We start from the raw sequence: 26,046 nt of genomic DNA, 5'->3' as shown, positions 1-26,046 counted from the left end.
CAAAAATGTTTGAAGACTACAAGCATTCTCTCTCTCTCTTTCCTGGCTTCTGAAATTATCACCCTGTTACTACCAAAATTGACCTCTACCTTTTTAGACCCAAAGGACATTCAGACATCACCTCACTTGATTTCTCTTCAGTGTTTGATACTGTTAATCACATCCTCCTTTTTGAAACTGGCTTAACTTGACTTTAAACCAACTCTCTTACTCTTTTATTACACTTTTATTTATAGGATGTTTGGTTTTGCTTGGGTGTGTGGAGGGTGGAGACTTCAAAAAGAAACTATTTCTGGAAATTTTATTGGAATTTCTGTTGTGCTTTCTTAAAGTTTTGGCAGGATTTCTCCTAAACTAAGGTAAGGCTGTCTTACCAGTTTGCGGATCTCCTTGATCCCATCTTTTTTTTTTTAACTTTTTAAATTTATTTACTTATTTATTTATTTTATTTTTGGCTGCATGGGGTCTTCATTGCTGCACGTGGGCTTTCTCTAGTTGCGGTGAGCAGGGGCTATTCTTTGTTGCGGTGCGCAGGCTTCTCATTGCAGTGTCTTCTTTTGTTGTGGAGCATGGGCTCTAGGCATGCAAGCTTCAGTAGTTGTGGCACTCAGGCTCAGTAGTTGTGGCACACAGGCTTAGTTGCTCCGCAGCATGTGGGATCTTCCTGGACCAGGGGTGGAACCCGTGTCCCCTGCATTGGAAGGCAGATTCTTAACCACTGCGCCACCAGGGAAGTCCCTTGATCCCATCTTTAATCAGCTTGCAGAGGAGAGGAGTTTCTTTACAGGCCCTAGACTGGGGCAAGCTTAGGCCAAGCTATCAACACCCACTCCCCTGCTTCCTCACCAAATAGGGTGAAAGCATCTGAGTCCTCCTGCCTGTATTTCTCAATGATGCTTGGTGTTTAAGGACACATTCATTCTGCCTGGGTCTGGAGCAGCCTCTAGTGCTGTTGCCCATCAGAGGTATTACTGGGGGGCAAGTCTTGTGTTGGTAGCCTGGGAACAGAGGATAAAGTAAATGAGTTCTGCTTCAGCAGAGCACTCCCAGGGAGCAATTGTCACATGACCGATTGGGTTGGTCCATAGGAGAAGCCTGAAGGGTTTGGATAGGTCCTTGTTAGGGGGTCAGAATTGTCAGTCCAGCCTCCAAGATCCTCTCCCAAACACCATATCACATGGAATTATTTAGAATAGGCCCAACTCCCCAGGTTGGCTCTTGCCATGGAAACTTTGATTCTCTGAGAGCGTTTCCCCGTGAGGTTTTTCATGTTCTAAGGGGAGTTACTTGCCCTTAGATCTATGACTGGTAGTTGTGATGCTCACCTTCGAGGGCTTTTGAGTGGCCTTACCCCCAAGTTCCTAGGCCCAGCCCAAACTCTGTAGGACTCATCAGAACATCAGCTGTCCCTTCCAGTTGTGGGTGGACATAAGATACTCCTTCCCTCGTCAGTGAGACTCAGCATACAACTGGGGATTAACACCAGGGTGTCCCATGCCTTTCCTCTCACAGTAAGAGCCCGGTTATTCTCCCCAAATAACAAGCCTGCCCTAAAGCAAAGTATCCAACAATTTTAATAAATGGAGTAGCCTAGGTTGGAGGGGATGGGGGGTGCAAACTGTAGCAATCCAAAATGAAAGCTGAAAAAAATACGTTTTCTGTCTTTTGCTTTTTTATTTTGTTTATCATTTTTACCATACAAGAATTTTAAATTCCATACTTAATTAAATTATTTATTTATTTATATTGCTTATTTATTTAAATTTAATTTGATCATCAAGTATACACATCTTCTCTTTTTTGATTTCTGGGTTTCCTGCCTTGCTTATGAAGCCCTTTTTTTTTTTTTTTTTTTAAATTTTATTTTATTTTTTTGCTTTATAACAAATTTAATCAGTTATACATATACATATGTTTCCATATCCCCTCCCTTTTGCGTCTCCCTCCCACCCTCCCTATCCCACCCCTCCAGGTGGTCACAAAGTACCGAGCTGATCTCCCTGTGCTATGCGGCTGCTTCCCACTAGCTATCTACCTCACGTTTGGTAGTGTATATATGTCCATGCCGCTCTTTCACTTTGTCACAGCTTACCCTTCCCCCCTCCCCATATCCTCAAGTCCATTCTCTAGTAGGTCTGTGTCTTTATTCCTGTCTTACCCCTATGTTCTTCATGGCATTTTTTTTTCTTAAATTCCATATATATGTGTTAGCATACAGTATTTGTCTTTCTCTTTCTGACTTACTTCACTCTGTATGACAGACTCTAGGTCTATCCACCTCACTACAAATAGCTCAATTTCATTTCTTTTTATGGCTGAGTAATATTCCATTGTATATATGTGCCACATCTTCTTTATCCATTCATCCGATGATGGACACTTAGGTTGTTTCCAGCTCCGGGCTATTGTAAATAGGGCTGCTATGAACATTTTGGTACATGTCTCTTTTTGAATTATGGTTTTCTCAGGGTATATGCCCAGTAGTGGGATTGCTGGGTCATATGGTAGTTCTATTTGTAGTTTTTTAAGGAACCTCCATACCGTTCTCCATAGCGGCTGTACCAATTCACATTCCCACCAGCAGTGCAAGAGTGTTCCCTTTTTTCCACACCCTCTCCAGCATTTATTGTTTCTAGCTTTTTTGATGATGGCCATTCTGACTGGTGTGAGATGATATCTCATTGTAGTTTTGATTTGCATTTCTCTAATGAGTAAAGATGTTGAGCATCCTTTCATGTGTTTGTTGGCAGTCTGTATATCTTCTGTGGAGAAATGTCTATTTAGGTCTTCTGCCCATTTTTGGATTGGGTTGTTTGTTTTTTTGTTATTGAGCTGCATGAGCTGCTTATAAATTTTGGAGATTAATCCTTTGTCAGTTGCTTCATTTGCAAATATTTTCTCCCATTCTGAGGGTTGTCTTTTGGTCTTGTTTATGGTTTCCTTTGCTGTGCAAAAGCTTTTAAGTTTCATTAGGTCCCATGTGTTTATTTTTGTCTTTATTTCTATTTCTCTAGGAGGTGGGTCAAAAAGGATCTTGCTGTGATTTATGTCATAGAGTGTTCTGCCTATGTTTTCCTCTAAGAGTTTGATAGTGTCTGGCCTTACATTTAGGTCTTTAATCCATTTTGAGCTTATTTTTGTGTATGGTGTTAGGGAGTGATCTAATCTCATACTTTTACATGTCCCTATCCAGTTTTCCCAGCACCACTTATTGAAGAGACTGTCCTTTCTCCACTGTACATTCCTGCCTCCTTTATCAAAGATAAGGTGACCATATGTCCGTGGGTTTAACTCTGGGCTTTCTATCCTGTTCCATTGATCTATCTTTCTGTTTTTGTGCCAGTACCATACTGTCTTGATTACTGTAGCTTTGTAGTATAGTCTGAAGTCAGGGAGCCTGATTCCTCCAGCTCCATTTTTCGTTCTCAAGATTGCTTTGGCTATTCGGGGTCTTTTGTGTTTCCATACAAATTGTGAAATTTTTTGTTCTAGTTCTGTGAAAAATGCCAGTGGTAGTTTGATAGGGATTGCATTGAACCTGTAGATTGCTTTGGGTAGTAGAGTCATTTTCACAATGTTGATTCTTCCAATCCAAGAACATGGTACATCTCTCCATCTATTTGTATCATCTTTAATTTCTTTCATCAGTGTCTTATAATTTTCTGCATACAGGTCTTTTGTCTCCTTAGGTAGGTTTATTCCTAGATATTTTATTCTTTTTGTTGCAATGGTAAATGGGAGTGTTTCCTTGATTTCACTTTCAGATTTTTCATCATCAGTATATAGGAATGCCAGAGATTTCTGTGCATTAATTTTGTATCCTGCAACTTTACCAAATTCATTGATTAACTCTAGTAGTTTTCTGGTAGCATCTTTAGGATTCTCTATGTACAGTATCATGTCATCTGCAAACAGTGACAGCTTTACTTCTTCTTTTCCAATTTGGATTCCTTTTATTTCCTTTTCTTCTCTGATTGCTGTGGCTAAAACTTCCAAAACTAGGTTGAATAAGAGTGGTGAAAGTGGGCAACCTTGTCTAGTTCCTGATCTTAGTGGAAATGGTTTCAGTTTTTCACCATTAAGGACGATGCTGGCTGTGGGTTTGTCATATATGGCCTTTATTATGTTGAGGAAAGTTCCCTCTATGCCTACTTTCTGCAGGGTTTTTATCATAAATGGGTGTTGAATTTTGTCGAAAGCTTTCTCTGCATCTATTGAGATGATCATATGGTTTTTCTCCTTCAGTTTGTTAATATGGTGTATCACGTTGATTGATTTGCGTATATTGAAGAATCCTTGCATTCCTGGAATAAACCCCACTTGATCATGGTGTATGATCCTTTTAATGTGCTGTTGGATTCTGTTTGCTAGTATTTTGTTGAGGATTTTTGCATCTATGTTCATCAGTGATATTGGCCTGTAGTTTTCTTTCTTTGTGACATCCTTGTCTGGTTTTGGTATCAAGGTGATGGTGGCCTCGTAGAATGAGTTTGGGAGTGTTCCTCCCTCTGCTATATTTTGGAAGAGTTTCAGAAGGATAGGTGTTAGCTCTTCTCTAAATGCTTGATAGAATTCGCCTGTGAAGCCATCTGGTCCTGGGCTTTTGTTTGTTGGAAGATTTTTTATCACAGTTTCAATTTCAGTGCTTGTGATTGGTCTGTTCATATTTTCTATTTCTTCCTGATTCAGTCTTGGCAGATTGTGCATTTCTAAGAATTTGTCCATTTCTTCCAGGTTGTCCATTTTCTTGGCATAGAGTTGCTTATAGTAATCTCTCATGATCTTTTGTATTTCTGTAGTGTCAGTTGTTACTTCTCCTTTTTCATTTCTAATTCTATTGATTTGAGTCTTCTCCCTTTTTTTCTTGATGAGTCTGGCTAATGGTTTATCAATTTTGTTTATCTTCTCAAAGAACCAGCTTTTAGTTTTATTGATCTTTGCTATCGTTTCCTTCATTTCTTTTTCATTTATTTCTGATCTGATTTTTATGATTTCTTTCCTTCTGCTAACTTTGGGATGTTTTTGTTCTTCTTTCTCTAATTGCTTTAGGTGCAAGGTTAGGTTGTTTATTCGAGATGTTTCCTGTTTCTTAAGGTGGGATTGTATTGCTATAAACTTCCCTCTTAGAACTGCTTTTGCTGCATCCCATAGGTTTTGGGTCGTCGTGTCTCCATTGTCATTTGTTTCTAGGTATTTTTTAATTTCCTCTTTGATTTCTTCAGTGATCACTTCGTTATTAAGTAGTGTATTGTTTAGCCTCCATGTGTTTGTATTTTTTACAGCTCTTTTCCTGTAATTGATATCTAGTCTCATAGCATTGTGGTCGGAAAAGATACTTGATACAATTTCAATTTTCTTAAATTTACCAAGGCTTGATTTGTGACCCAAGATATGATCTATCCTGGAGAATGTTCCATGAGCACTTGAGAAAAATGTGTATTCTGTTGTTTTTGGATGGAATGTCCTATAAATATCAATTAAGTCCATCTTGTTTAATGTATCATTTAAAGCTTGTGTTTCCTTATTTATTTTCATTTTGGATGATCTGTCCATTGGTGAAAGTGGGGTGTTAAAGTCCCCTACTATGAGTGTGTTACTGTTGATTTCTCCTTTTATGGCTGTTAGTATTTGCCTTATGTATTGGGGTGCTCCTATGTTTGGTGCATAAATATTTACAATTGTTATATCTTCTTCTTGGATCGATCCCTTGATCATTATGTAGTGTCCTTCTTTGTCTCTTCTAGTAGTCCTTATTTTAAAGTCTATTTTGTCTGATATGAGAATTGCTACTCCAGCTTTCTTTTGGTTTCCATTTGCATGGAATATCTTTTTCCATCCCCTTACTTTCAGTCTGTATGTGTCTCTAGGTCTGAAGTGGGTCTCTTGTAGAGAGCATATAGATGGGTCTTGTTTTTGTATCCATTCAGCCACTCTGTGTCTTTTGGTGGGAGCATTTAGTCCATTTACATTTAAGGTAATTATCGATATGTATGTTCCTATTCCCATTTTCTTAATTGTTTTGGGTTCATTATTGTAGGTCTTTTACTTCTGTTGTGTTTCTTGCCTAGAGAAGTTCCTTTAGCATTTGTTGTAAAGCTGGTTTGGTGGTGCTGAACTCTCTCAGCTTTTGCTTGTCTGTAAACGTTTTAATTTCCCCATCAAATCTGAATGAGATCCTTGCTGGGTAGAGTAATCTTGGTTGCAGGTTTTTCTCCTTCATCACTTTAAGTATGTCCTGCCACTCCCTTCTGGCTTGTAGAGTTTCTGCTGAGAGATCAGCTGTTATCCTGATGGGGATTCCCTTGTGTGTTATTTGTTGTTTTTGCCTTGCTGCTTTTAATATGATTTCTTTGTGTTTAATTTTTGACAGTTTGATTAATATGTGTCTTGGCGTATTTCTCCTTGGATTTATTCTGTATGGGACTCTCTGTGCCTCCTGGACTTGATTAACTATTTCCTTTCCCATATTAGGGAAGTTTTCAACTATAATCTCTTCAAATATTTTCTCAGTCCCTTTCTTTTTCTCTTCTTCTTCTGGAACCCCTATAATTCGAATGTTGGTGCGTTTAATGTTGTCCCAGAGGTCTCTGAGACTGTCCTCTGTTCTTTTCATTCTTTTTTCTTTATTTTGCTCTGCAGCAGTTATTTCCACTATTTTATCTTCCACCTCACTTATCCGTTCTTCTGCCTCAGTTATTCTGCTATTGATCCCATCTAGAGTATTTTTTATTTCATGTATTGTGTTTTTAATCGATGCTTGATTCATCTTTAGTTCTTCTAGGTCCTTGTTAACTGTTTCTTGCATTTTGTCTATTCTATTTCCAAGATTTTGTATCTGGGAAATAGAATCTTGGATCATCTTTACCATCATTATTCTGAATTCTTTTTCAGGTAGAGTGCCTATTACCTCTTCATTTGTTAGGTCTGGTGGGTTTTTATCTTGCTCCTTCTCCTGCTGTGTGTTTTTCTGTCTTCTCATTTTGCTTATGTTACTGTGTTTGGGGTCTCCTTTTTGCAGGCTGCAGGTTCGTAGTTCCTGTTGTTTTTGGTGTCTGTCCCCAGTGGCTAAGGTTGGTTTAGTGGGTTGTGTAGGCTTCCTGGTGGAGGGGACTAGTGCCTGTGTTCTGGTGGATGAGGCTGGATCTTGTCTTTCTGGTGGGCAGGTCCACGTCTGGTGGTGTGTTTTGGGGTGTCTGTGGACTTTTTATGATTTTAGGCCACCTCTCTGCTAATGGGTGGCGTTGTGTTCCTGTCTTGCTAGTTGTTTGGCTTAGGGTGTCCAGCACTGTAGCCTGTTGGTCGTTGAGTGAAGCTGGGTGCTGGTGTTGAGATGGAGATCTCTGGAAGATTTTCGCCGTTTGATATTATGTGGAGCTGGGAGGTCTCTTGTGGACCAGTGTCCTGAAGTTGGCTCTCCCACCTCAGAGGCACAGCACTGACTCCGGGCTCCTCAATTTGGGATGATGTGTTGTCTATTCATGTATTCCACAGATGCAGGGTACATCAAGTTGATTGTGGAGCTTTAATCCGCTGCTTCTGAGGCTGCTGGGAGAGGTTTCCCTTTCTCTTCTTTGTTCTCACAGCTCCTAGGTCTCAGCTTTGGATTTGGCCCCGCCTCTGCGTGTAGGTCGCCGGAGGGCGTCTGTTCTTCGCTCAGATAGGACAGGGTTAAAGGAGCAGCCTCTTCGGGGACTCTGGCTCACTCAGGCCGGGAGGGAGGGAGGGGCACGGAGTGCGGGGCGAGCCTGCAGCGGCAGAGGTCGGCGTGACGTTGCACCAGCCCGAGGCGCGCCGTGCGTTCTCCCAGGGAAGCCGCCCCTGGATCCCGGGACCCCGGCAGTGGCGGGCTGCACAGGCTCCCGGAAGGGCGGTGTGGGCAGTGACCTGCGCTCGCACACAGGCATGAAGCCCTTTTTTACCCTGAAGTTACACAACTGTTCTCCGAACTTTTCTTCTAATGCTTTTTTATCACCTTTCTTTAACCTATGTGGAATTTTTTTTGCATAGTATAATACAGGCCCAATTTTATTTCCTTCCAAATGCATAGCCAATAATGCCAGCACTATCTGTTAAATTAACTATACTTTCCACTGAATAGAAAAAAAAAGTCAGGTCTATTTCTGAACTATTACGATCCATCCAATCATCTATTTTTCTAGTCCTATACTACAATAATATTGTTTATTTTGAATTTTTTGTTTTGAATATTTTGGTTTTTTAAGTCATATTGTTCTGATTCAGCAGCTTCAAAGTAAGTTAGTATCTGGTAAGGCAAGTTTCACCCTCCCATGTTTCATACACACACACGCACGATTTTGTTTTGTTTTAATTTACTTATTTATTTTTTATTTTGGGCTGTATTGGGTCTTCGTTGCTGCATGCGGACTTTCTCTAGCTGCAGCAAGTGGGGGCTACTCTTCACTGTGGTGCACGTGCTTCTCATTGCGGTGGCTTCTCTTGTTGCAGAGCACGGGCTCTAGGCCCGCTGGCTTCAGTAGTTGTGGTGCATGGGCTCAGTAGTTGTGGCTCACGGGTTCCAGAGCGCAGGCTCAGTAGTTGTGGCGCATGGGCCTAGTTGCTCTGTGGCATGTGGGATCTTCCTGGACCAGGGCTCGAACCTGTGTCCCGTGCATTGACAGGCGGATTCTTAACCACTGCACCACCAGGGAAGCCCACATGCACAGTTCTAAAAGCTATTCTTGGACACTTGATTTTCCAAATAAACTTTTAGATATTTTAACCAGTTTCCCTTAAAAAATAAAATAGGAATTCCACTAAATTTATATAAATTTCAGTAAGACTGCATTTTAATGAAATTGTCCTAATATCCTGAAATTTATTTGGACCCTGTTCTATAAACATCAGTAAAATCTTTTATGATTCTTGCACTTTTGTTAAATGTATTTTCAAGTATTTTTTATAGTTTTGTCATTAAAGTGGAAATGGGATAGTTTCCATTTCTATTTTTTAAAATTATAGTTGATTTACAAAGTTGTGCCCATTTCCATTTTTAACTAGCTATTGTCAGTGTAGAAAATGCTTTTTATTTTTCTATATATACTTTGTATCCAGCCAGCCTCCCAAATTGTAATATTACAAATTCAAGTATTTCTTTTACTAAACTGAGTTTTCAAAGTGTAAAATTATATAATCCGTAAATACAGATATTATTCCTTCTTAAATGTTTATGCCAGCAAGTCATTTGATGAAATCCAATAGCTGTTCTGAATAAAAACTAAGTGAATTAGTGAAATAAGAGAAGGAAATTAAAGATGATAAAGACAGTTTACTAAAATCAACAGCAAATTTCATATTACATGGTGAAATGTGGAAGCATTCAGCATATTAGGAACAAACAAAACACTTTTTTTTTTTTTTTTTTTTTTTTGCGATACGCAGGCCTCTCACTGTTGTGGCCTCTCCTGTTGCGGAGCACAGGCTCCGAACGCGCAGGCTCAGCAGCCATGGCTCACGGGCTCAGCCGCTCTGCGGCACGTGGGATCTTCCCGGACCGGGGAACGAACCCGTGTCCCCTGCATCGGCAGGCGGACTCTCAACCACTGCGCCACCAGGGAAGCCCACAAAACACTTTTTATCACCACTATTATTCAGCACTACTTTGGAAGTCTTAGCTAATGCAGTAAGATGAAAAAATGAAATGATGTAAACATTCTCTTCTTTAAACCCTTCATGTAATGAATGACATTGATAGATTTGCTTATGTTGAATTAGCTTTGTAAGGTTGTATCTTCTCTTGATAAACTACAGAACCTGACTTGCTTATATTTAAGACGTTATCTATACTCATAAGTGAGATGTCTATAGTTTTCTTGTACTATCTTACCAAGTTTTTGCCAAAGGGAAAGTGAAATCAAGAGATTTTTTTTGACACATAAAAAGCTCTACATAATTAACGTATACAACTTAATGAATTTGGAGATACGTATACACCTATGAAACCACTAATACAATCTACGCCATAAACTTACCCATCACCTCCAAAAGTTTCCTCCTGCCTTATTATTTTTTGTGATAAGAACAATTAACATAAAATCTACCCTCTTACCAAATTTTAAAGTATCCAGTACAGCAGTGTTAACTACAGGCACTGTGCTGAACAGTAGACTTCTAAGATATACTCATCTTTTATAGCTGAAATTTTGTTTTTTGTTTTTGTTTTTCGTTTTATTTGTCTGTGCTGGGTCTCAGTTGCGGCACGCGGGATCTTTTAGCTGCGGCATGCAGGAATCTTTTAGTTGCGGCATGCAGGAATCTTTTAGTTGCAGCATGCAGGCTCTTAGTTGCAGCATGTGGGATCCCTGACCAGGGATTGAACCCGGGCCCCCTACACTGGGAACATGGAGTCTTAACCACTGGACCACCAGGGAAGTCCCGAAAATTTATTTTTTAATGGAGATTTTTTTTTAATGCTTTTTGTTGTTAAGATGGAGAATGGAACATGTTTAAATGCTGATAAAAGGATGCAGTAGAGAAGTTGAAGATAAAGGAGAAAAAGGCTAACTGATAGTGTGACATTTCAGAGGTGAAACGGATCCACAGAATAAGAGGGTTAGAAAAAGGACACCTGAATTTTGATCGAATGGAAGGGATTCAGATCACTTAGATTTGGAAGTTTAGTGGCTGGAAGTTAAAGAAGTTCCATCTTATGACTTCTACATTCTCTACTATAACACTACTTATGTTCAAATATATTCTCATTTATTTATTTATGGATTTATACATAGCTATTTCAAAGAGCAAATGTTGCCAGTAATTGAGATATTTCTGCATGTTATACATATATCTGTTTTTCACAAAATTCTATGAGGGCTTGTAAACAAAAATTTCACCTCCCACTTCCAGCACTCAATCTCACAAGCAAACAAAATCTATGAAGCCTTAACACAAAATCAGACACAAAATGTTGCTGTCATTAGCAGAAATTAAGCAGAAATTTTATTTCCAAGCTCTTCAAAGATTATAACAAACACATACAAAGTATTCTTTTAAGTGTCCCAAATTAAATCAAAGGCACATCATCAAAGTAAAACACTTGTGACATCGAGAGTTCATTTAGGTTGTAATATTTTCACATCACTTTTTTTTTAATCATTTGCAATATTCTGTAGATCACATTTAAACATTGTTTTAAAGACATGAAATAATTTAGTATTTTTTTTAAGTAAAACCACCATTATAAAATAGAGGAACTTAAGAAGACAAAGATCAAATCTGCTTCATATACAGGATGGGGCAATCTAATAAACAACACAACATTAATCCTTTCAAACAAGTTTGCTAAGAAACAGCTCCCATATTTAGTGTTAAAAATAAAACAATCTTCTCATTTAGAAAAATCAAGACATCATTTGATTAATAAAGCCCATTCTTCCCCCAATTTTATACTTGCTTATCTTCATTTAGAAATTATAAATTCATGAGAAAAGAACAAATTTTGTTATGGTATAAAAATCTTAGTCGGGAACAACAAATTACAAATATTTAATTTTTTTAACAAACAATACTGTTTTCCTTCCCAAAATGTAAACATCTAGTAAATAAAACATATGTAACATTCCAGGTATAGAAACACTAGAAATTCACTTAATGAAAGAGGTGTATTTTGGTATATTTGGTGGTAAGGTTTTTGTTTAAGTATAAAGCACTTCAACAAAGAACCAGGCCATTATTATTTAAAATCTACTCCTTCACCCAGTTTCCTTGAGTAGAAACTCATAAATTTCCATAGAATTTTGGCTAAAGGACCAGGCCACAGGAAAGGTCCTGTGAAATATCTAAAAGTCATTTGGCTGGAGAAGTGTGTTCTTGAGATTTGGAGGCAGTCATTCATCACTTGGTGCTTGAAAGCATTCCTCAGCGGACTTCCTCCCTATTGGAAAGAGAATTTGGTAGGCTTTCACTAAGTAAGATTTATACGTAAAATTAACTAGTCATCGTTTCATAGGTCACTTTAGGGTTCTCAAAGAAGAAAATAACATGTTAATACCAGAAAATCCAAACTACACCATTGAATGAGTAGGACCCACGAAAGTGCTCTGTAAACAGAAAAATGCTGTGCCAGCATAAGACTATTATTTTAATACCATAAATGTGGACAGTTTCCATTAAAAGGTACAAGAGTACCTGATAGTATGATTACTTCCTTCTTGTTAATGTGAATAATTTCCTTTTCAAGTATATGAAAAAAGACCTAAGACGATTACTTCCTGTATAAACACCCCTTAGAACATGTAATTTGAAATATATTGGCCCCAAAAGACTCTAATAATGTATGCCCTGCCCTGCTCCCCCACCTCCAAAAAAAACAGTGAAAATGTGCATGAGACCCCGTACAACACACTAGAACCCAGGAAATTTATTATAGGCCACCAAAGAGGTGTTTTCATTTCAAGAATACATTTTTAAGGTTCTTTTAACCCTACTCACACTTTCCCCAGTTACTCCATCTCTTCCTCCATTAAAACACAGAAATACATTCTGAAAGCTTCTAGGAAAGAAATCACAGCTGGTGATAGGACCAAGTCTCCTCTGGGGAGTCTAGTCCCAAGAGTAACAAGTCAGTTGATAGCACCAAGCAACAAATCACAACTGCAGGATGGTGTAAGGACAGAGAAGATGGTATTGAGGTCAAGAAATTATTATCGGCCAGCTCAGTTCAAAAGCTCAAGTACATAAGGATATTAGCATCTCATGAGTTAGTGCAAAGAGCATTGAGACTCTTCTACTTAGATGTATTCCACAAGCAGGAAGGTTAGAGTCACCCTTCAGGGAAAGTTGTGCGTTTTGCTGGGTTTATCCAAGAACAGTAGATATTTAAAACTCAGTTGCCCAAGTCCTTTGGGAAGCCCCATGATAATGCCATGGCCCCAAGACGGCCTGGTGTATCGTTACTCACCAGTCTTCAGAGTAAAGCACAGGATCTGGGCTCCCGAAAGGGGTTGCTTCCGGCTGGAACACCTACCAGCAGGGCGTCCTTGCAGGCATTCTGCATGCAGTACTGTTGAAGCTCTGCCGCCGCCTGAGAGACCTGAAACAAAGGGACAAGAGCTTGACAAGCTGCTCACAGCCAGATCCATTCAGCAGTCACTTGAGACTCTGAAAAATGACCATACAACCTGACAAAGGTCATACTTTGTACAACCTCCAAGAGTCTTTTTTGCTGAAAGTTCTAATAATTGCACTCCAAAGAGGAAAGGTTACTATTTCTATAACCTTGATTTAGGGTATTTTTGGTTTAGTGGCTTACTCAACAAAGGAAAGATAAAGCCGTATCTTTCATCCATTTAGAATCCTAGTTTTGAGACTGAATTTGTAAAGAAATAGCTTATCCTAGTGTGCCCTTTACAAATTTTCACTTATAAAGCATGCATTGATATATCCAGGTCTGCCATGTGAACAGACTATTTTAATGTTTACAAGGCTGGATGGAGCCTTATCTGGTCTGCTCAAAACAAGTGACGAGGTCCCTCCATCATGTTTTTTTTTTGTTTGTTTTGTTTTTTTTGCGGTACGCGGGCCTCTCACTGTTGTGGCCTCTCCCGTTGCGGAACACAGGCTCTGGACGCGCAGGCTCAGTGGCCATGGCTCATGGGCCCAGCCGCTCCGCGGCACGTGGGATCCTCCCGGACTGGGACACGAACCCGCGTCCTCTGCATCGGCAGGCGGACTCTCAAACACTGCATCACCAGGGAAGCCCTCCATCATGTTTTTGAAGCAGAACAGCTTATTGGTTAAGAGTGCAGTCTCTGGACAAGTTACTTAACTTCTCAGTACCTGTTTTCTCATCTGTGAAACGTATTTAGTAACAGTGCCTACCTCCCTGAGTTGATGTAATAATTAAATGAGCTGATGAGTGTAAAGCACTTAGAATAGTGTTGACACTAGTTAGCAATCATTTGTGGCAGACTGCAGAAACAGTCACAATATTTTGCAGCTCCTACCACCAAGAAGTAAAGTCTTTATCCACCCCTTGAATCTGGGCTGGCCTTGAAACTTACTTTGACCAGGACAATGGCAGAAATAATGGGCAAGTTCCAAGCTTAGGCCTCAAAAGCCTTTGCAGCTACTTCTCTTGCTATAGTTGCAACTTAAGACCACCATCAAATGAGCCCAAGCGAGCCTACTGGAGGTCTTGTGGAGGAGAACCAGTCAGCCAAACCCCAGCCACCTGCCTACTAACCTCCAGACATATGAGTGAGGCCATCCTAGATCATCCAGCCATCAGCCAACCCTCCATTTGATGGCAGATGCACAGAGAGCCCAGCAAAGACCAACAGAACTATACAGCTGAGCACAGCTTAAACTGTTGATCCAAGACTTGCGAGTTTATAAAGGTTGTTTTAAACCACTAAGTTTTGAAGAAGTGTATTAGGCAGCACTGACACAATATTATTCTGCCTTTCTTCTTAGCCTCCCTTTGATGCATAGTTGTACTTGGAGGCTTTCCTTGCTTTCCATTTTTCTCGTACTGAAAAAGTGTTTTGTATAAAATCTCACCCATATTGTACAAAAATGTTCCAATTGCTGTCCAAGTATTGCTACTAATTTGTGTTAATTTTCCAAGCTTCCAAATAACTGAAAAAAATCAATTCCTTAGATGTCAGTTACTATCTAGTTTCTAGAATACTTTAGGAATTTTAGTTTCATTAATGTAATAACAGTTTACTTTATATCATATAAACATGTAATATAATATTGCCAAACTAATGTTTAACCTTGCCTTTCCCTCAACAGAAGTTCTGACATTTTCATGTTAATTATAATTGGAATTACTGATTATATATATATGTTATTAATTCAAAAGAAATTTGGAACCAATTATGCTCATGCTTATTATCTCAGCTTCAGAGGGAACGAGTGAACTCCACACATGATGGGTGGAAAGCGACTGTCTCCCAGGACTCCCAGAGAAATGGGATTAACTGCACCCTAGCCTAAAGAACATGGTCAAAAAGTTAAGGTAAGGGAGAGGCAAAGCAAATGAGAGAAGAGTAAAGTGGTCAGCGTTTCTCTAGCACTTTCAAGGGAAAGAAACTCTGGCCTGGGAGAATACAAGCCCAAACCCTTAGAAGTTGTATCCTCCCAATGGAGGTGGGATAATCCCTACCCAAATCATATGACTTTCCTTGGTTTGAGCCCAGGCTGACCCATCAACTTCTGAGAGACTTCTCCAAAGCAAAGAAGGGGTCCTTGGAAGGATACTGAGCATTGAAGCACTGGGAAGGGGTGCCCTCCATAGTATCCTAAGAAACTGGTATTCTGGTTTATTTACCAGTTAGTAAGTCTGTGAAAGAGAAGACGTCTCTGGGTGTGCTGAGAACATCCATCCATCACTGAGCCCTGAAATGAGTCAAAACAGACCCTGGAAGGTTGTGACTCCCTAAGGTGTTGCCTGAGAAAAGCCCTGCCAAGCACCCCAAACCATACTCCTACGAGGACACCATGCAAATAAGCTTATTATCTGTGTGACTTTGAGCTATTCACTTGACTTCTCTGTGTCTCAGTTTCATCACCTGTAACTACTTTTTAAATGTAGATAAGAATACCTTCCCCAGCTACTGCACAGGGTAGGCAGGCATCTGGCTCACAGTTTTTCTTTCCACTTCAGGTCCCCACATCATCTTAAACATTTCCAACAACCCTAGTTTCATTTCCCTGAGCTCCTCTCTTCAAACAACCTTCTCCTCAACAGCAGTAGTTACAGCCAACACCTGTAACTGCTCCACATCTGTAATTTCACATTCCAACATCCTGCCTTCCGATCACAATCTCTCCTGCCCATCCAGGGTGCTGCTTCCTTTCTCCTCACTACACCTGCTCTTTGACCTCAGGGGGAACATCTCTTCCTTTTTTGTCTGGCCCATCACAGGGAGGCTGGCTCTGTTCCTTCTCCATTCAGCCTGGGTTCAGCCTCTTTCCGGCCAGACCCTCAAATTCCTTGCTCTCCACTCCCATTTCTGTCTTTCTGGCAAAACTCGCCCGCTAACCCACTACTTGGATCAACTACCATTCACCTTGGGCACTCAGATTCCTGGGCAGCCAAATACTGCTGGAGACAAATAAATAAATAAATAAAGTAGGACAATCAATCTCACAGTAGCTGGGTCTTCAGAATCACAAGGTGTCTATGATTGTGCCTGCTAGGGGGTCCTCTCCCATTCCCAACAGCACTCTCTCCCTCATCCTCAGCGCTTGTGACACCGTAAGTTCCCTTTTTTCTGCCTTAAAAGAAAACTTGGCCTCCTATTCCACAAAGAAAATTGTCATCATACAAGGTATTAAGCCCTTTTCTGGAAACATCTATGTTAACACATATCCTTCCCCCTGTCTTCCTGCCTCAGAAGGTGCCCCTCCAACCCCAGACCCCCTTAGACAGACTACCTGTCTCTACCTCCAGTTCTCCTTCTCCATTTGTTTCTCCCCTTCGACCTAAAAATACAGTGTGTTCCTTCCTCGCAACCTCAAAATACAGCTTTTCATTTCCTAAATTAAAAAAAAAAAAAGTTTCCTCTTTAAAACCAGATGTTTTTTTCAAAAAAGTCTTTCTATCCTATTACAATCTAGATTCGGCATCTACTACTACATATGTCACTGAAACCTCTTCTGCATTCCACAGCTTTCTCTCTACCTTGTTTTAGAATCAATTACATCAATTATTCTCTGAAATTATTTTATTTACTGGTTAGTGTGTTTATTGTTTATCTTTCCCACTAGAATGACGTATTCTCAGTACCTAGAGTAGGGCCTGGTACAAAGAAAAGGCACTATTGAGGTCCACAGACTATCGCAGCAGTGTCCATTCATTCACACACACATTCTACAAATAATGCTATATACTAGTTGGTAAACACAATTACACATCAGATGTTTTTTAATCAACTGACTAAACATTGGACACGTTGACTAAGCCCCAGAATTGTGAAAACCTCTCCTTCCTCGCTTCAGTACCCTTACTTTCCCTAGCTTCCCTTCTCGCGGCCATCTCTTTCGGCGGGTCCCTGGGTTCCACGCTCTGGTCACTTCCTAAGTTTCACTCCCATACGTTCTTTCAGCCTCGGTCTCTGAGCTTCGGCCCAGGGAGCCAAACACCTCCCGGGCATCCCCTCAAAGTCCACGTATCCGAAACTTAACGCATCATCTCTCCTCCCTACCGTAGCGAATGGCAACGCCATCCATCCTGTCACCAGGCCAGAAACCCGAGCAGCGCCCTCCTCCCCCCTCATCCTATCAACCCATTACCGAGGCCCATCCATTCAGTCTCCTCCGCAGCTCTGGACCCCATCCTCCCGCACCAGCCAAGTCCGGGGGGGGGCCACCAGCACGTCGCCCGCATTCCTGGTGTCCTCGCGTCCGTCGGGCACCCCGAGTCACTGTCCCCATCACTGAAACGTGACCGCGCCGGGGCTCTCGGTCCCGGACCGCCCTCGCGGGGACAGGTGAGTTTCTCGCGAGCGCCAGGGTCCGGGCCCGGCCCTGCGCAGACTCCCACCGCCCGAGGCCGAGCCGCGAGCCTGGTCGGGCGCCGTCCTCAGGGCCGCCCACCGCGTCCGGCCACCCGGCTCGCTCTCGGGCCGGCCCCGCAGCTGTCCGCCCGGTCGCGGCCTCCTCCTCCCAGGCCCGCTGACGGTCGGGCGGTCTCCGCACCCCGAGACCAGGCGCCGGCGCGGGCCTCACCTTGATCCTCTCTACGCCGGCCTCCAGCTTGAGCTGCTCCACCAGACGCTGCAGGGCGCTTACGCTGGCCCCGGAAGACATGGCGGCGGCCTGGGCTCCGAGCGAGTGAGCGAGCTGGTGGGCGGGCGGAGACGCGAGGCCCCGAGGCCCGGCGCCGCCCCGGGGCGGGGAAGCCGCTGCGCCTGCCCCGCCGCCCGCCGGCCGCTCCCGGCCTCGCCCGGCAGCCGCTCCCCTCAGTGGCAGACGCAACTGGTAAGCGACACCTTGGGGTCCCGAGCTTACTGACACCTAACTCTGCGTTCTAAGCAGGGAGGGCGCCTGCGTCTACCCCTGGCCCCCGACCCGCGTCGCGGGGCCCACACAGGGCGCCCACCTACGAAGCTTCTAGGAGGAGCAGGAGTGGGTGTGGGGGATGGAAAAGGCGAAGACGCTCTCCTGGAGACTCGGAACTGTGACTGCGTGTGGATGGAGCAAGGTGTGGAGAGAGTGGCAGAAATAAGGGGCCACGTGTGAAGGCTTCGAAGCCCTGCGAGGGAGTTATCCTCGGGTAGGTGAGGACGGTCGATGGGGTTTCCGTGCAACAGAAACAGGTTTCTGCGTTAGCCTGTGACTGTGTGACGGGAATCCTAGCGGTTGACCCGGCAGGGTCAGTAAAGTAAGCAGGGTAGAATCGCAGACCCTGACATCTTTGCAGAACATACAGAAGAAAATTAAATTCAGCCCCCCTCACTGCCGTCTCGCCGTTCAACTGTAACCATTGTTTCTGTTGTGCTGCATTTTTTTTATAGTGGACATTAGTTTGTTTCACAAAACTGGCATCATTACTATATGTAAAACGTGTGGTTTTTGTGTTTTTTAAAAATTTATTTATTTTATTTTATTATTTATATTTGGCTGCGTTGGGCCTTCGTTGCTGCACGAGGGCTTTCTCTAGTTGCAGAGAGTGATTGCTACTCTTCATTGCGGTGCGCGGGCTTCTCATTGCTTTGGCTTGCCTTTGTTGCAGAGCACAGGCTCTAGACATGTGGGCTTCAGTAGTTGTGGCATGTGGGCCCAGTAGTTGCGGCTCACCAACTCTAGAGCACAGGTTCAGTAGTTGTGGCACACAAGCTTAGTTGCTCCGCGGCATGTGGGATCTTCCCGGAGCAGGGCTCGAACCCGTGTCACCTGCATTGGCAGGCGGATTCTTAACCACTGAGCCACCAGGGAAGACCCAAATGTGTGGTTTTTGTTGATTTTGTTTTTCGTTTAATGTATTATGAATATTTCCTTATTATTCTTGTGCGCCATTGTATTTGTTAGAACCCGCTTAAACTGAGTAATGCAAAAAGGTAATACACTGGCTTGTGTAACCGAAAAGCCCAAGGACTTTAAAGTAATGGGTTTAATTGCCCAAATAATAGCTGTAGGGCTCTCATTCTCCATCTCTTGGCTCTGCTTTTTCTGAGTGTTGGCCTTGTTTTTTTCTATGGTAAATAGACTCCCTCTAGTGCTGCGAAGGAAAGTTTCATGCTTTTATTGCCCCAGCCTAGGAACCCCAGGAGCAGTAGCACCTCTTTTCTGTCTTTCTAATTGCTGCAGCAAAAATCACCATAATGGACCTCACTGACCTTATTGAGTCATGTGTCCACCCATGAACCAGTCTATTTGAAGGCAAGGGTTTGTATGTTGTTGGAATGCCCGGATTAGCTGCCCCTGGCCAAGAGCAGGATGTGGGCTGGGGTCAGCCCCACCTCTGGTGGGCCCTGTGGTGTGCCACCCAACTTCCCATTTAGGACCAAGGCATTCATTGCCCCACCTGCCGGGAGTAGCAGCAGCTGATGCCTCTCAGCTGAGTCCTTCTGGAAACTGCCCTTAGCCCGAGAGCCACCCCTCCCAGGGTCATCTCTCATCCAAGGACGGATGTGTGGGATGCACAAGATCTGCACCCCAACCCCCTTGCCTCAAGCTGGCACAACAGTGAAGGATGATGGAAGCTCAGAGCTCCCCCTGGGGTCATCTGAGGCCTTTATGGCAGCTGCCTCACAGTTCAGTGCCTCCCTCTGCCTGATCCCCAGTCCTGGACTGCCCTACAGGTGTTGATCTTGACACTCCCCAACAGACTTTCTGCATGAAAATCTCCATCTCAGAGTCTGTTTCTCTGGGGAACCCAAACTAAGACACCCACCCAAACCATATGGACTGAAAGGGGAAGATCAGTTCCCTAAAGGAAAACCAGGATGCTGATACTAGAAGGGGGCCACGGGGAGTCAAAAAAAAGATCTGCTCCTCCACTATTATTTTTAATGACTGCATGATATTCCATTGTACAACTGGGTCATAATTTATTTACCTATTGCCCTATTATTTAACACTGTGGTGGCCACCTTAAACATACAGCTTTGTGTATGGTTTTTATTTCCTTATGATGCATTCCTAGAAGTGGAATTGGTGGATCAAAGAATATAAAACAGTTTTTAAAACTTATCCCTTCTTTATCCTCCAGAAGGTGGTAGCAATTGCTATTCCCACCAGAAGGCTGCCTGTTTCTCTGCACCCTCACAGTTCTGTATTGTGGTTCTTTATCTCTAAAAACCTAATTGATGAAAAATGGTGTCTTAAGTCTTTTAGATGTCTTAACTGTTGAGGCTGGACATTTCTTCTATTCCTTTTGTGAGCTATGTGTTCAGTCTTGGAGGTGTTAAAGAGTTTTTCTTATCTCATGACAAGAGCAGATTTGCACATTTTAAAGCCCTCTCCCGTGGGCTCCCTCACCACAAAGAACGTATATTCTTGTCAAAACATGAAAGTACACGTTAGAAACGTGACTAAATTGGTGACAGAATAGAAAAGTTGTGTGTCAGAAAGATGAGGCAAAGAACTCAGAGCAAAGATATAGACTGGAAGGATCAGGAAGAGCTCATCTTAGATGGTGAGACCTAGACCTTGGAAACATGTGTCCTGCAGATGGCAGAAAGGGAGGGGGAAAGCAGGGAGAACAGGAGGCCATGCACACGTGGAATGAAGTAGTTAATGAATAAAAGAAGGCTCTAGTGAGTAACAGAAAAGTCACAGAAAACCTCATAAGAAACAGGAGTTTGCGGCAAACAGCAGGGTAGCCACATGGTAAGACATTTTAGGACTATTAATCTGGGATGAGGATAGAAAATGAACTGAAGCTGGGGAGGCAAGATGACTTCAATAGTAGTTTTGTCTTTTTGGTGGAGTGGCTGGATCAAGGCCCTAGAGAGGACTGTGAAGGTGGGATGGAGAACAAATTCAAGAGACTAAATCAGTAGGACTTCATTGTAGTTATGAAACGCAAAGGAAAGTGGGCAGAGGCTTCTGAAGCAGAGAATAGGTGAGACCTGATGCCTGTAACAGAAATTAGGAAACAGGACTAGGTTTGAAGGTAGGAGTGAAGATTAAGGATGAGTTTGGCTTAGGAGAAAGCAAGTCTTCAACTGTACTGCTTCGTGCCTCTAGGCTGCTGAAAATGTTTAGTGGCAGATGTTGATGTGGGAGACATCTGCACAACCTAATGGTAGCTGAAGAAATGAAATGATCTCTAGTTAGAAAAGGGGGCTTTGGGGTTGCCCACGGTGAGGGAACACCCAAGGTGATACTTGTGTGTCAGCCATGAGGTAGCAGAAAAGGTCTAGGAGTGTGCCCCATCTCCCTCCTTCATGCCCGATCACACCCACCACCCTGCTTGCTGCTGTATGATTGATTGTGCTCTTCTTGGGGAGAAGTGGTCTGGCTTTGAAAGAAACTGCCAGGTTTTAGCATCCAGCCTCCTGCAGTGATCCATGGACAGGCAGGCTAGGTGCCACTTGTTAACAGAGGGCTGAACATCTGTGCTTTGCTTTATACGTCACCAAAATGTCTTCTCATCCATTATTTTTGCATCGTGGAACTTCAGAGTGGAAAGAGACCTTCAGATAAGGTAGTCCATTCCCCAGTTTTAGAGACGAGGAAACTAAGGCCCACTAAGAAAAGTGACTTGCCTAGTATCACACAAAGTGGGAGGAAAAGAACTTCCATTTTAGCTTTCAAGAGAAGTCACTGCTCACCTGGAGGACTAGCGTCTGTCCCCACAGATGCAGTTATTTCCAGAGCTCTGAAAGGTGAGGCATGGGGACGGAGTATCCTTTCCTCCTCAGCCCAGCTAAAATGCACAGATCACCAGTGTATTATTTTAGAGAATTTGTTACCCATTTTTTTCTTGGTTAAGATAAAAACTTATAACTTTCCACTGTTTCTAAGAGTCTCAGTACTTTTGAGAAATGTCAGTGTCCTTGTAAAGACAAACATTTCATTTGTTTCCCTGTTGTGATCTATAATTCTTCACTCCTGACATGTATTTTGTCACCCTTTTACTAACAGTAGGTTATTTTTCCAGAAAAGCAGCTTTAAATCACTCTTCTCCATAAAAAAATAACGATAAAATGGGAAGGGGTTTCTGCCACCTTCAGTTTTCTAAAAAAGAAACAGGGAAACACATTAACAACTATATTTAATGTGACACAGTATAATGTACCAAAAAAAATCATTTCACTTCCTTCTACCCATTGCATTATTTTTAGAACTTAATGACTCAGGAGTGAAAGATTCACCAACAGGTGTGTGGATTCAGCTCCTCTGGAGAGATTTTTACAGGCTGCTTGACTTTGAGAGGCAGTGTGACTTAGGGCTACTTGATGTTCTTTTGAGCAGCCATTCCAGGCATGCCTCTGTATCTCACTGGAAGTGTCCCTTCTGTAAATGTAGGCCTTGAACTAGTGAGTAGCGGATTATTCTATTCGCTCTGAAAGTTCTTTCTTTCCTGAGTTGTCATCTCAGCTGCTTCACCTTGTACCCCAGGGTACAACAAGGGGCAGGCGGCTGCTTTTAAGACACACAATTCCAGTCCTAAGGAGCCTCACTTTTTCACTCTAGCACAGTACTCTGCACAAAGTAAGGGGTTCAAATACCTATTTAAATAATAAAGAAACAACGGGTTTGTAATCATCACTAAACACTCTATTACCATGGATTTTAACAAACGAGACTCTTTCCTGTTCCCTCTGAAGCATTAATATATGCCAGCCATTTTACCCCATCTTATTTAATTCTCATGACAATCCTGTAAAGTAGTTAGTATCCCTACTAGCTATTAGAGACGAGAAATGGGGTTCAGAGGTTAACCTGCCCAAAGTCAAACTATTCGTTGCAGAGCCAGGAACCAAACTTTGGTCTATCCGGCTGCAAAGCCTGAGCCATTCCCCTGCATCCTGCTCACTCTTCTTGAGGTTATAAAAGGAGACACTGTCAAATGGGAGGAAGTTTCTTCATCCCCTAATGAAACTGGGGAGGAGTCTGTAGGAAATCCCATATGTCACTGCTCTAAGACTATGTGATCCACTCCATACATAATTGTCAAGGGTACTCTGAATCCGTTAAGAAACTGATTAAAGTTTATGACAAATCATATAGGCTTTTTACTTAAATACGGATAACATTTCTCAGTTGCAGGCAATCTAATCTCCTTCAGACCCTAAACCTATGTAAATTTGCAGGCTTAGAGATTTTTAAGTCCTAATTATCTAAAAAGATCCCCTCATTTCACAGATGAGGAAACCAGAAAGGTTAAATTTGTTTAGCAAACTTTATTTAGTTATCAGGGACTAGATTTGGCCTTAGCCCGTATTTAAATGTGAAGAGTGTCACACTTTGTAAATAAAATTAATTATAACTCATCCGGGGCCTTCCCTGGTGGTCCAGTGGATAAGACTCCATGCCCCCAATGCAGGGGGTCTGGGTTCGATCCCTGGCTGGGGAACTAGATCCCACATGCATGCTGCAACTAAGAGTTGACATGTCACAACAAGAAGTCCGCGTGCCGCAGCTAAAAAAGAAAAAGAAATTCATCCGTACACAACTATTTTGTAACAATACCAACATTTATCTGCCTCAATTGCACAATTATAACTCAACAGAGACCATGTCTGATTTAAAGTCTTTAAGTAGCTAGACCTGTTCAAACTAATGTCTAATAAAAGCTATTTCTCTTTAATTTCCACAGAACTTTCAGTATGGGGGTGGCACACTGGTCCATAATACTAGCTGCATGTTAGCTTAGCAGTTGGCTTCTACTCAAGGAGATATTTCCAATGTGTGGGTGTTAAAAGTTTCCTGCCATTTCAGTCCAAAAAAAAAAAAAAAATCTCAAAGGAACTAAAACTACTGTTTTTCTAAACATAATTTCAGTAGTACTAAAATAGTTAATTCTATGAACTGAATTATTTTTTCATGTAACATTTTAAATTTCTGTATACCACTTGTAGTGTTTAAAATTCTACGCATGGCCCCTACTTGATAGATGTGTTATGAAACTGCAACCCAGGATTTGTAGAACTTGGAGAATTCATAAAGAAATAAGACCAGTGAGGGAAGGGTCAGTTTTAGAAACTGCTGTGAGGATATTTGACATGAATGTAAGTAACCCTAAGGGTAATTTTAGCACAGACCTCAATTATAGGAAGTGATAATAGAAAGCAATAAGCAGCTATGCCCTATAAACCCCTGAATTCCAAGCAAGGAGGAAATGGTGATAGCCCTAAAATGAAGCACAAGAGAAATTTTCTAACTATAGTGGGGTTCTGGGATCCCCTACCCAGGATTCTTCTCCAAGTGTTTCTGAAATGGAGAAGCTTTTGGTTCTTTGGTGGGGGGACTGGCAGAGTATGGAGATAGTAAAGATACCCAAAATATGTGAGTGACACTTGTGACGCAACTAATTGCCCTTCCTTTCCTCCAGGATTTTGAAGCATAAAGCCATTTTGTTGAGGGAAGGGGGGAAAAGAATCATAGTCCTTCCGTTAAGGAGAGTCCATTCATCTCACCCATACAATGACCGAGATTCCAAAAGACCAAACAAACTTCTACCAAGTGAGCAGGCTGCCAGGAACAATTCCAGAAATGAGACTTCTATATAAAGACAGAAAGAAATACAGCAAGCTAGCATATATGCAAAATAATATCCAAAGATACATGGCTTTTATCAGCCAACCTTTATGAATTCTAACATATTCAGTCCTCCTGTTTTTCCTTATCACTAGGTTCTTTTGAAATACAGTTAATCATAAATTTATTTGAAATTTTAACACAAGGGCAAGAGCCTCCATTTCTTTCTGGTCTGCAATAACATATGGTACCCACGTCTAATCTTAGGTGATAATGCTGTTGTGTGGCACGTGTGTGGTAACATCTTCACTGGGACAGGGGTTACTGACTGCAACCACAGCACTTTTCAAAGGCATTAATTACCTATGGTTTAGAGTCGGGCATTTGGGGTTTGAAGCACAGCTTCCTACAATTTAGCACTGTAATTTCTCCACCCTCCCAAAAAAGAATGGATGCATAAAACACTTTCATCTGAAGTTTACAAAAATATAAATATTATATAATTTCAGAATTTTAGAGCTGCAAAAGGCCTTAGTGATAATCTGGTCAAACTCCTCCCCTAATTTTCTAATGAGGAATTGAGGCCTTCACTCACAGGCTAAATAACCCACCTCAGGCCTTTTGCTATATTAGCAAGGATGGAACTCTTCCCTCCTGCATCTTTGTATGTGTCACATATTTGGGCTGAGCTCTTGAAAGGACTAGTTTACTTTGAGTAGAAACAGACTCTGCATAGCTACTGTCCTACACTTTTATGCTATGTCTTTTATATAATACAAAAGCAATATGTTAATCTTTGACTTAAAATGTCATACCAACAAGCTTGTGATATATTGCAACCATTTTATTAATATGATGGACTGGGATATGTCTTTTAACAGGAGTATTGATTCACTACCATGAACGTGTTTCGATACTTTGCTGCAGTATCATACTTGATTCAGTCAAATTACGTGTGAATTACTTTCACTTTCACACGTATAAAACAGTTACATTTCATTGTTTGATAGAACAGCACACAGCCATGCACCTCTTCTTTCTGGTTTATATGCATGTAAATATGCTCACATAAAATGGATTTTTCACCACTCAAGGACTTCATAATATATGAACTTTTCATGACACTATTTCGGCTCTTTTTTTTTTTTTTAATTGAAGGGGGGTAAAAAAGCAATACTGTGGTACAAAAGACCTTCTTACAAGGTTCTTTCTGGAGAAATGTTTGAGAATACAGTTATAGTCCTATAATGACTGTAATCAAGATCATCCTACAAGGACATGAAGGTAGATTCACTCTCCTGGAGAGTTTCTGATCTTAGTAAGAATACTATGACCGGGAGGAGATATTATAAAGACAGTCCAGCAGAAGACTCTCCTAGAGAGACACTTTGAACATATTTCAAATCTATAATGACTGTCATAAAGATG

General features: G+C 41.8%; 2 protein-coding genes across 2 annotated transcripts in view; one reads left to right on the top strand and one right to left on the bottom strand.

Moving 5' to 3' along the window:
* Positions 1-10,933: 10,933 nt before the first annotated feature.
* Positions 10,934-17,838, bottom strand: LOC309798595 (guanine nucleotide-binding protein G(I)/G(S)/G(O) subunit gamma-10). Its single transcript, XM_082611083.1, has 3 exons — positions 17,695-17,838; positions 12,917-13,048; positions 10,934-11,890 (listed from the first exon to the last, which is right to left on the bottom strand). Exons 1-2 carry the CDS (start codon positions 17,773-17,775, stop codon positions 12,923-12,925), a joined length of 207 nt encoding a protein of 68 aa, XP_082467209.1. The 5' UTR covers positions 17,776-17,838; the 3' UTR covers positions 10,934-11,890; positions 12,917-12,922.
* The window catches only part of PTGR1 (prostaglandin reductase 1), a 55,578-nt gene continuing 46,727 nt past the window's right edge, over positions 17,196-26,046 (top strand). The window contains exon 1 of the mRNA XM_082625692.1: positions 17,196-17,456. The gene's annotated coding sequence lies outside the window, so the exon portion shown is untranslated. The remainder of the gene's footprint in view (positions 17,457-26,046) is intronic.

Source organism: Mesoplodon mirus, assembly GCF_964341445.2.
Source record: "Mesoplodon mirus genome assembly, chromosome: 1".
In the NCBI taxonomy this organism is placed as follows: domain Eukaryota; kingdom Metazoa; phylum Chordata; class Mammalia; order Artiodactyla; family Ziphiidae; genus Mesoplodon; species Mesoplodon mirus.
The sequence above is the reverse complement of the archived record's forward strand: the minus strand, read 5'-3'. Positions and strand labels throughout refer to the sequence as shown.

Excerpts from the sequence above, each read along its gene's own strand:
- LOC309798595 (XM_082611083.1), bottom strand. The coding sequence starts at position 17,775 with ATGTCTTCCGGGGCCAGCGTAAGCGCCCTGCAGCGTCTGGTGGAGCAG. Across the intron at positions 13,049-17,694 it reads CCGGCGTAGAGAGGATCAAG|GTCTCTCAGGCGGCGGCAGA; the intron begins GTGAGGCCCGCG and ends CCTTTGTTTCAG.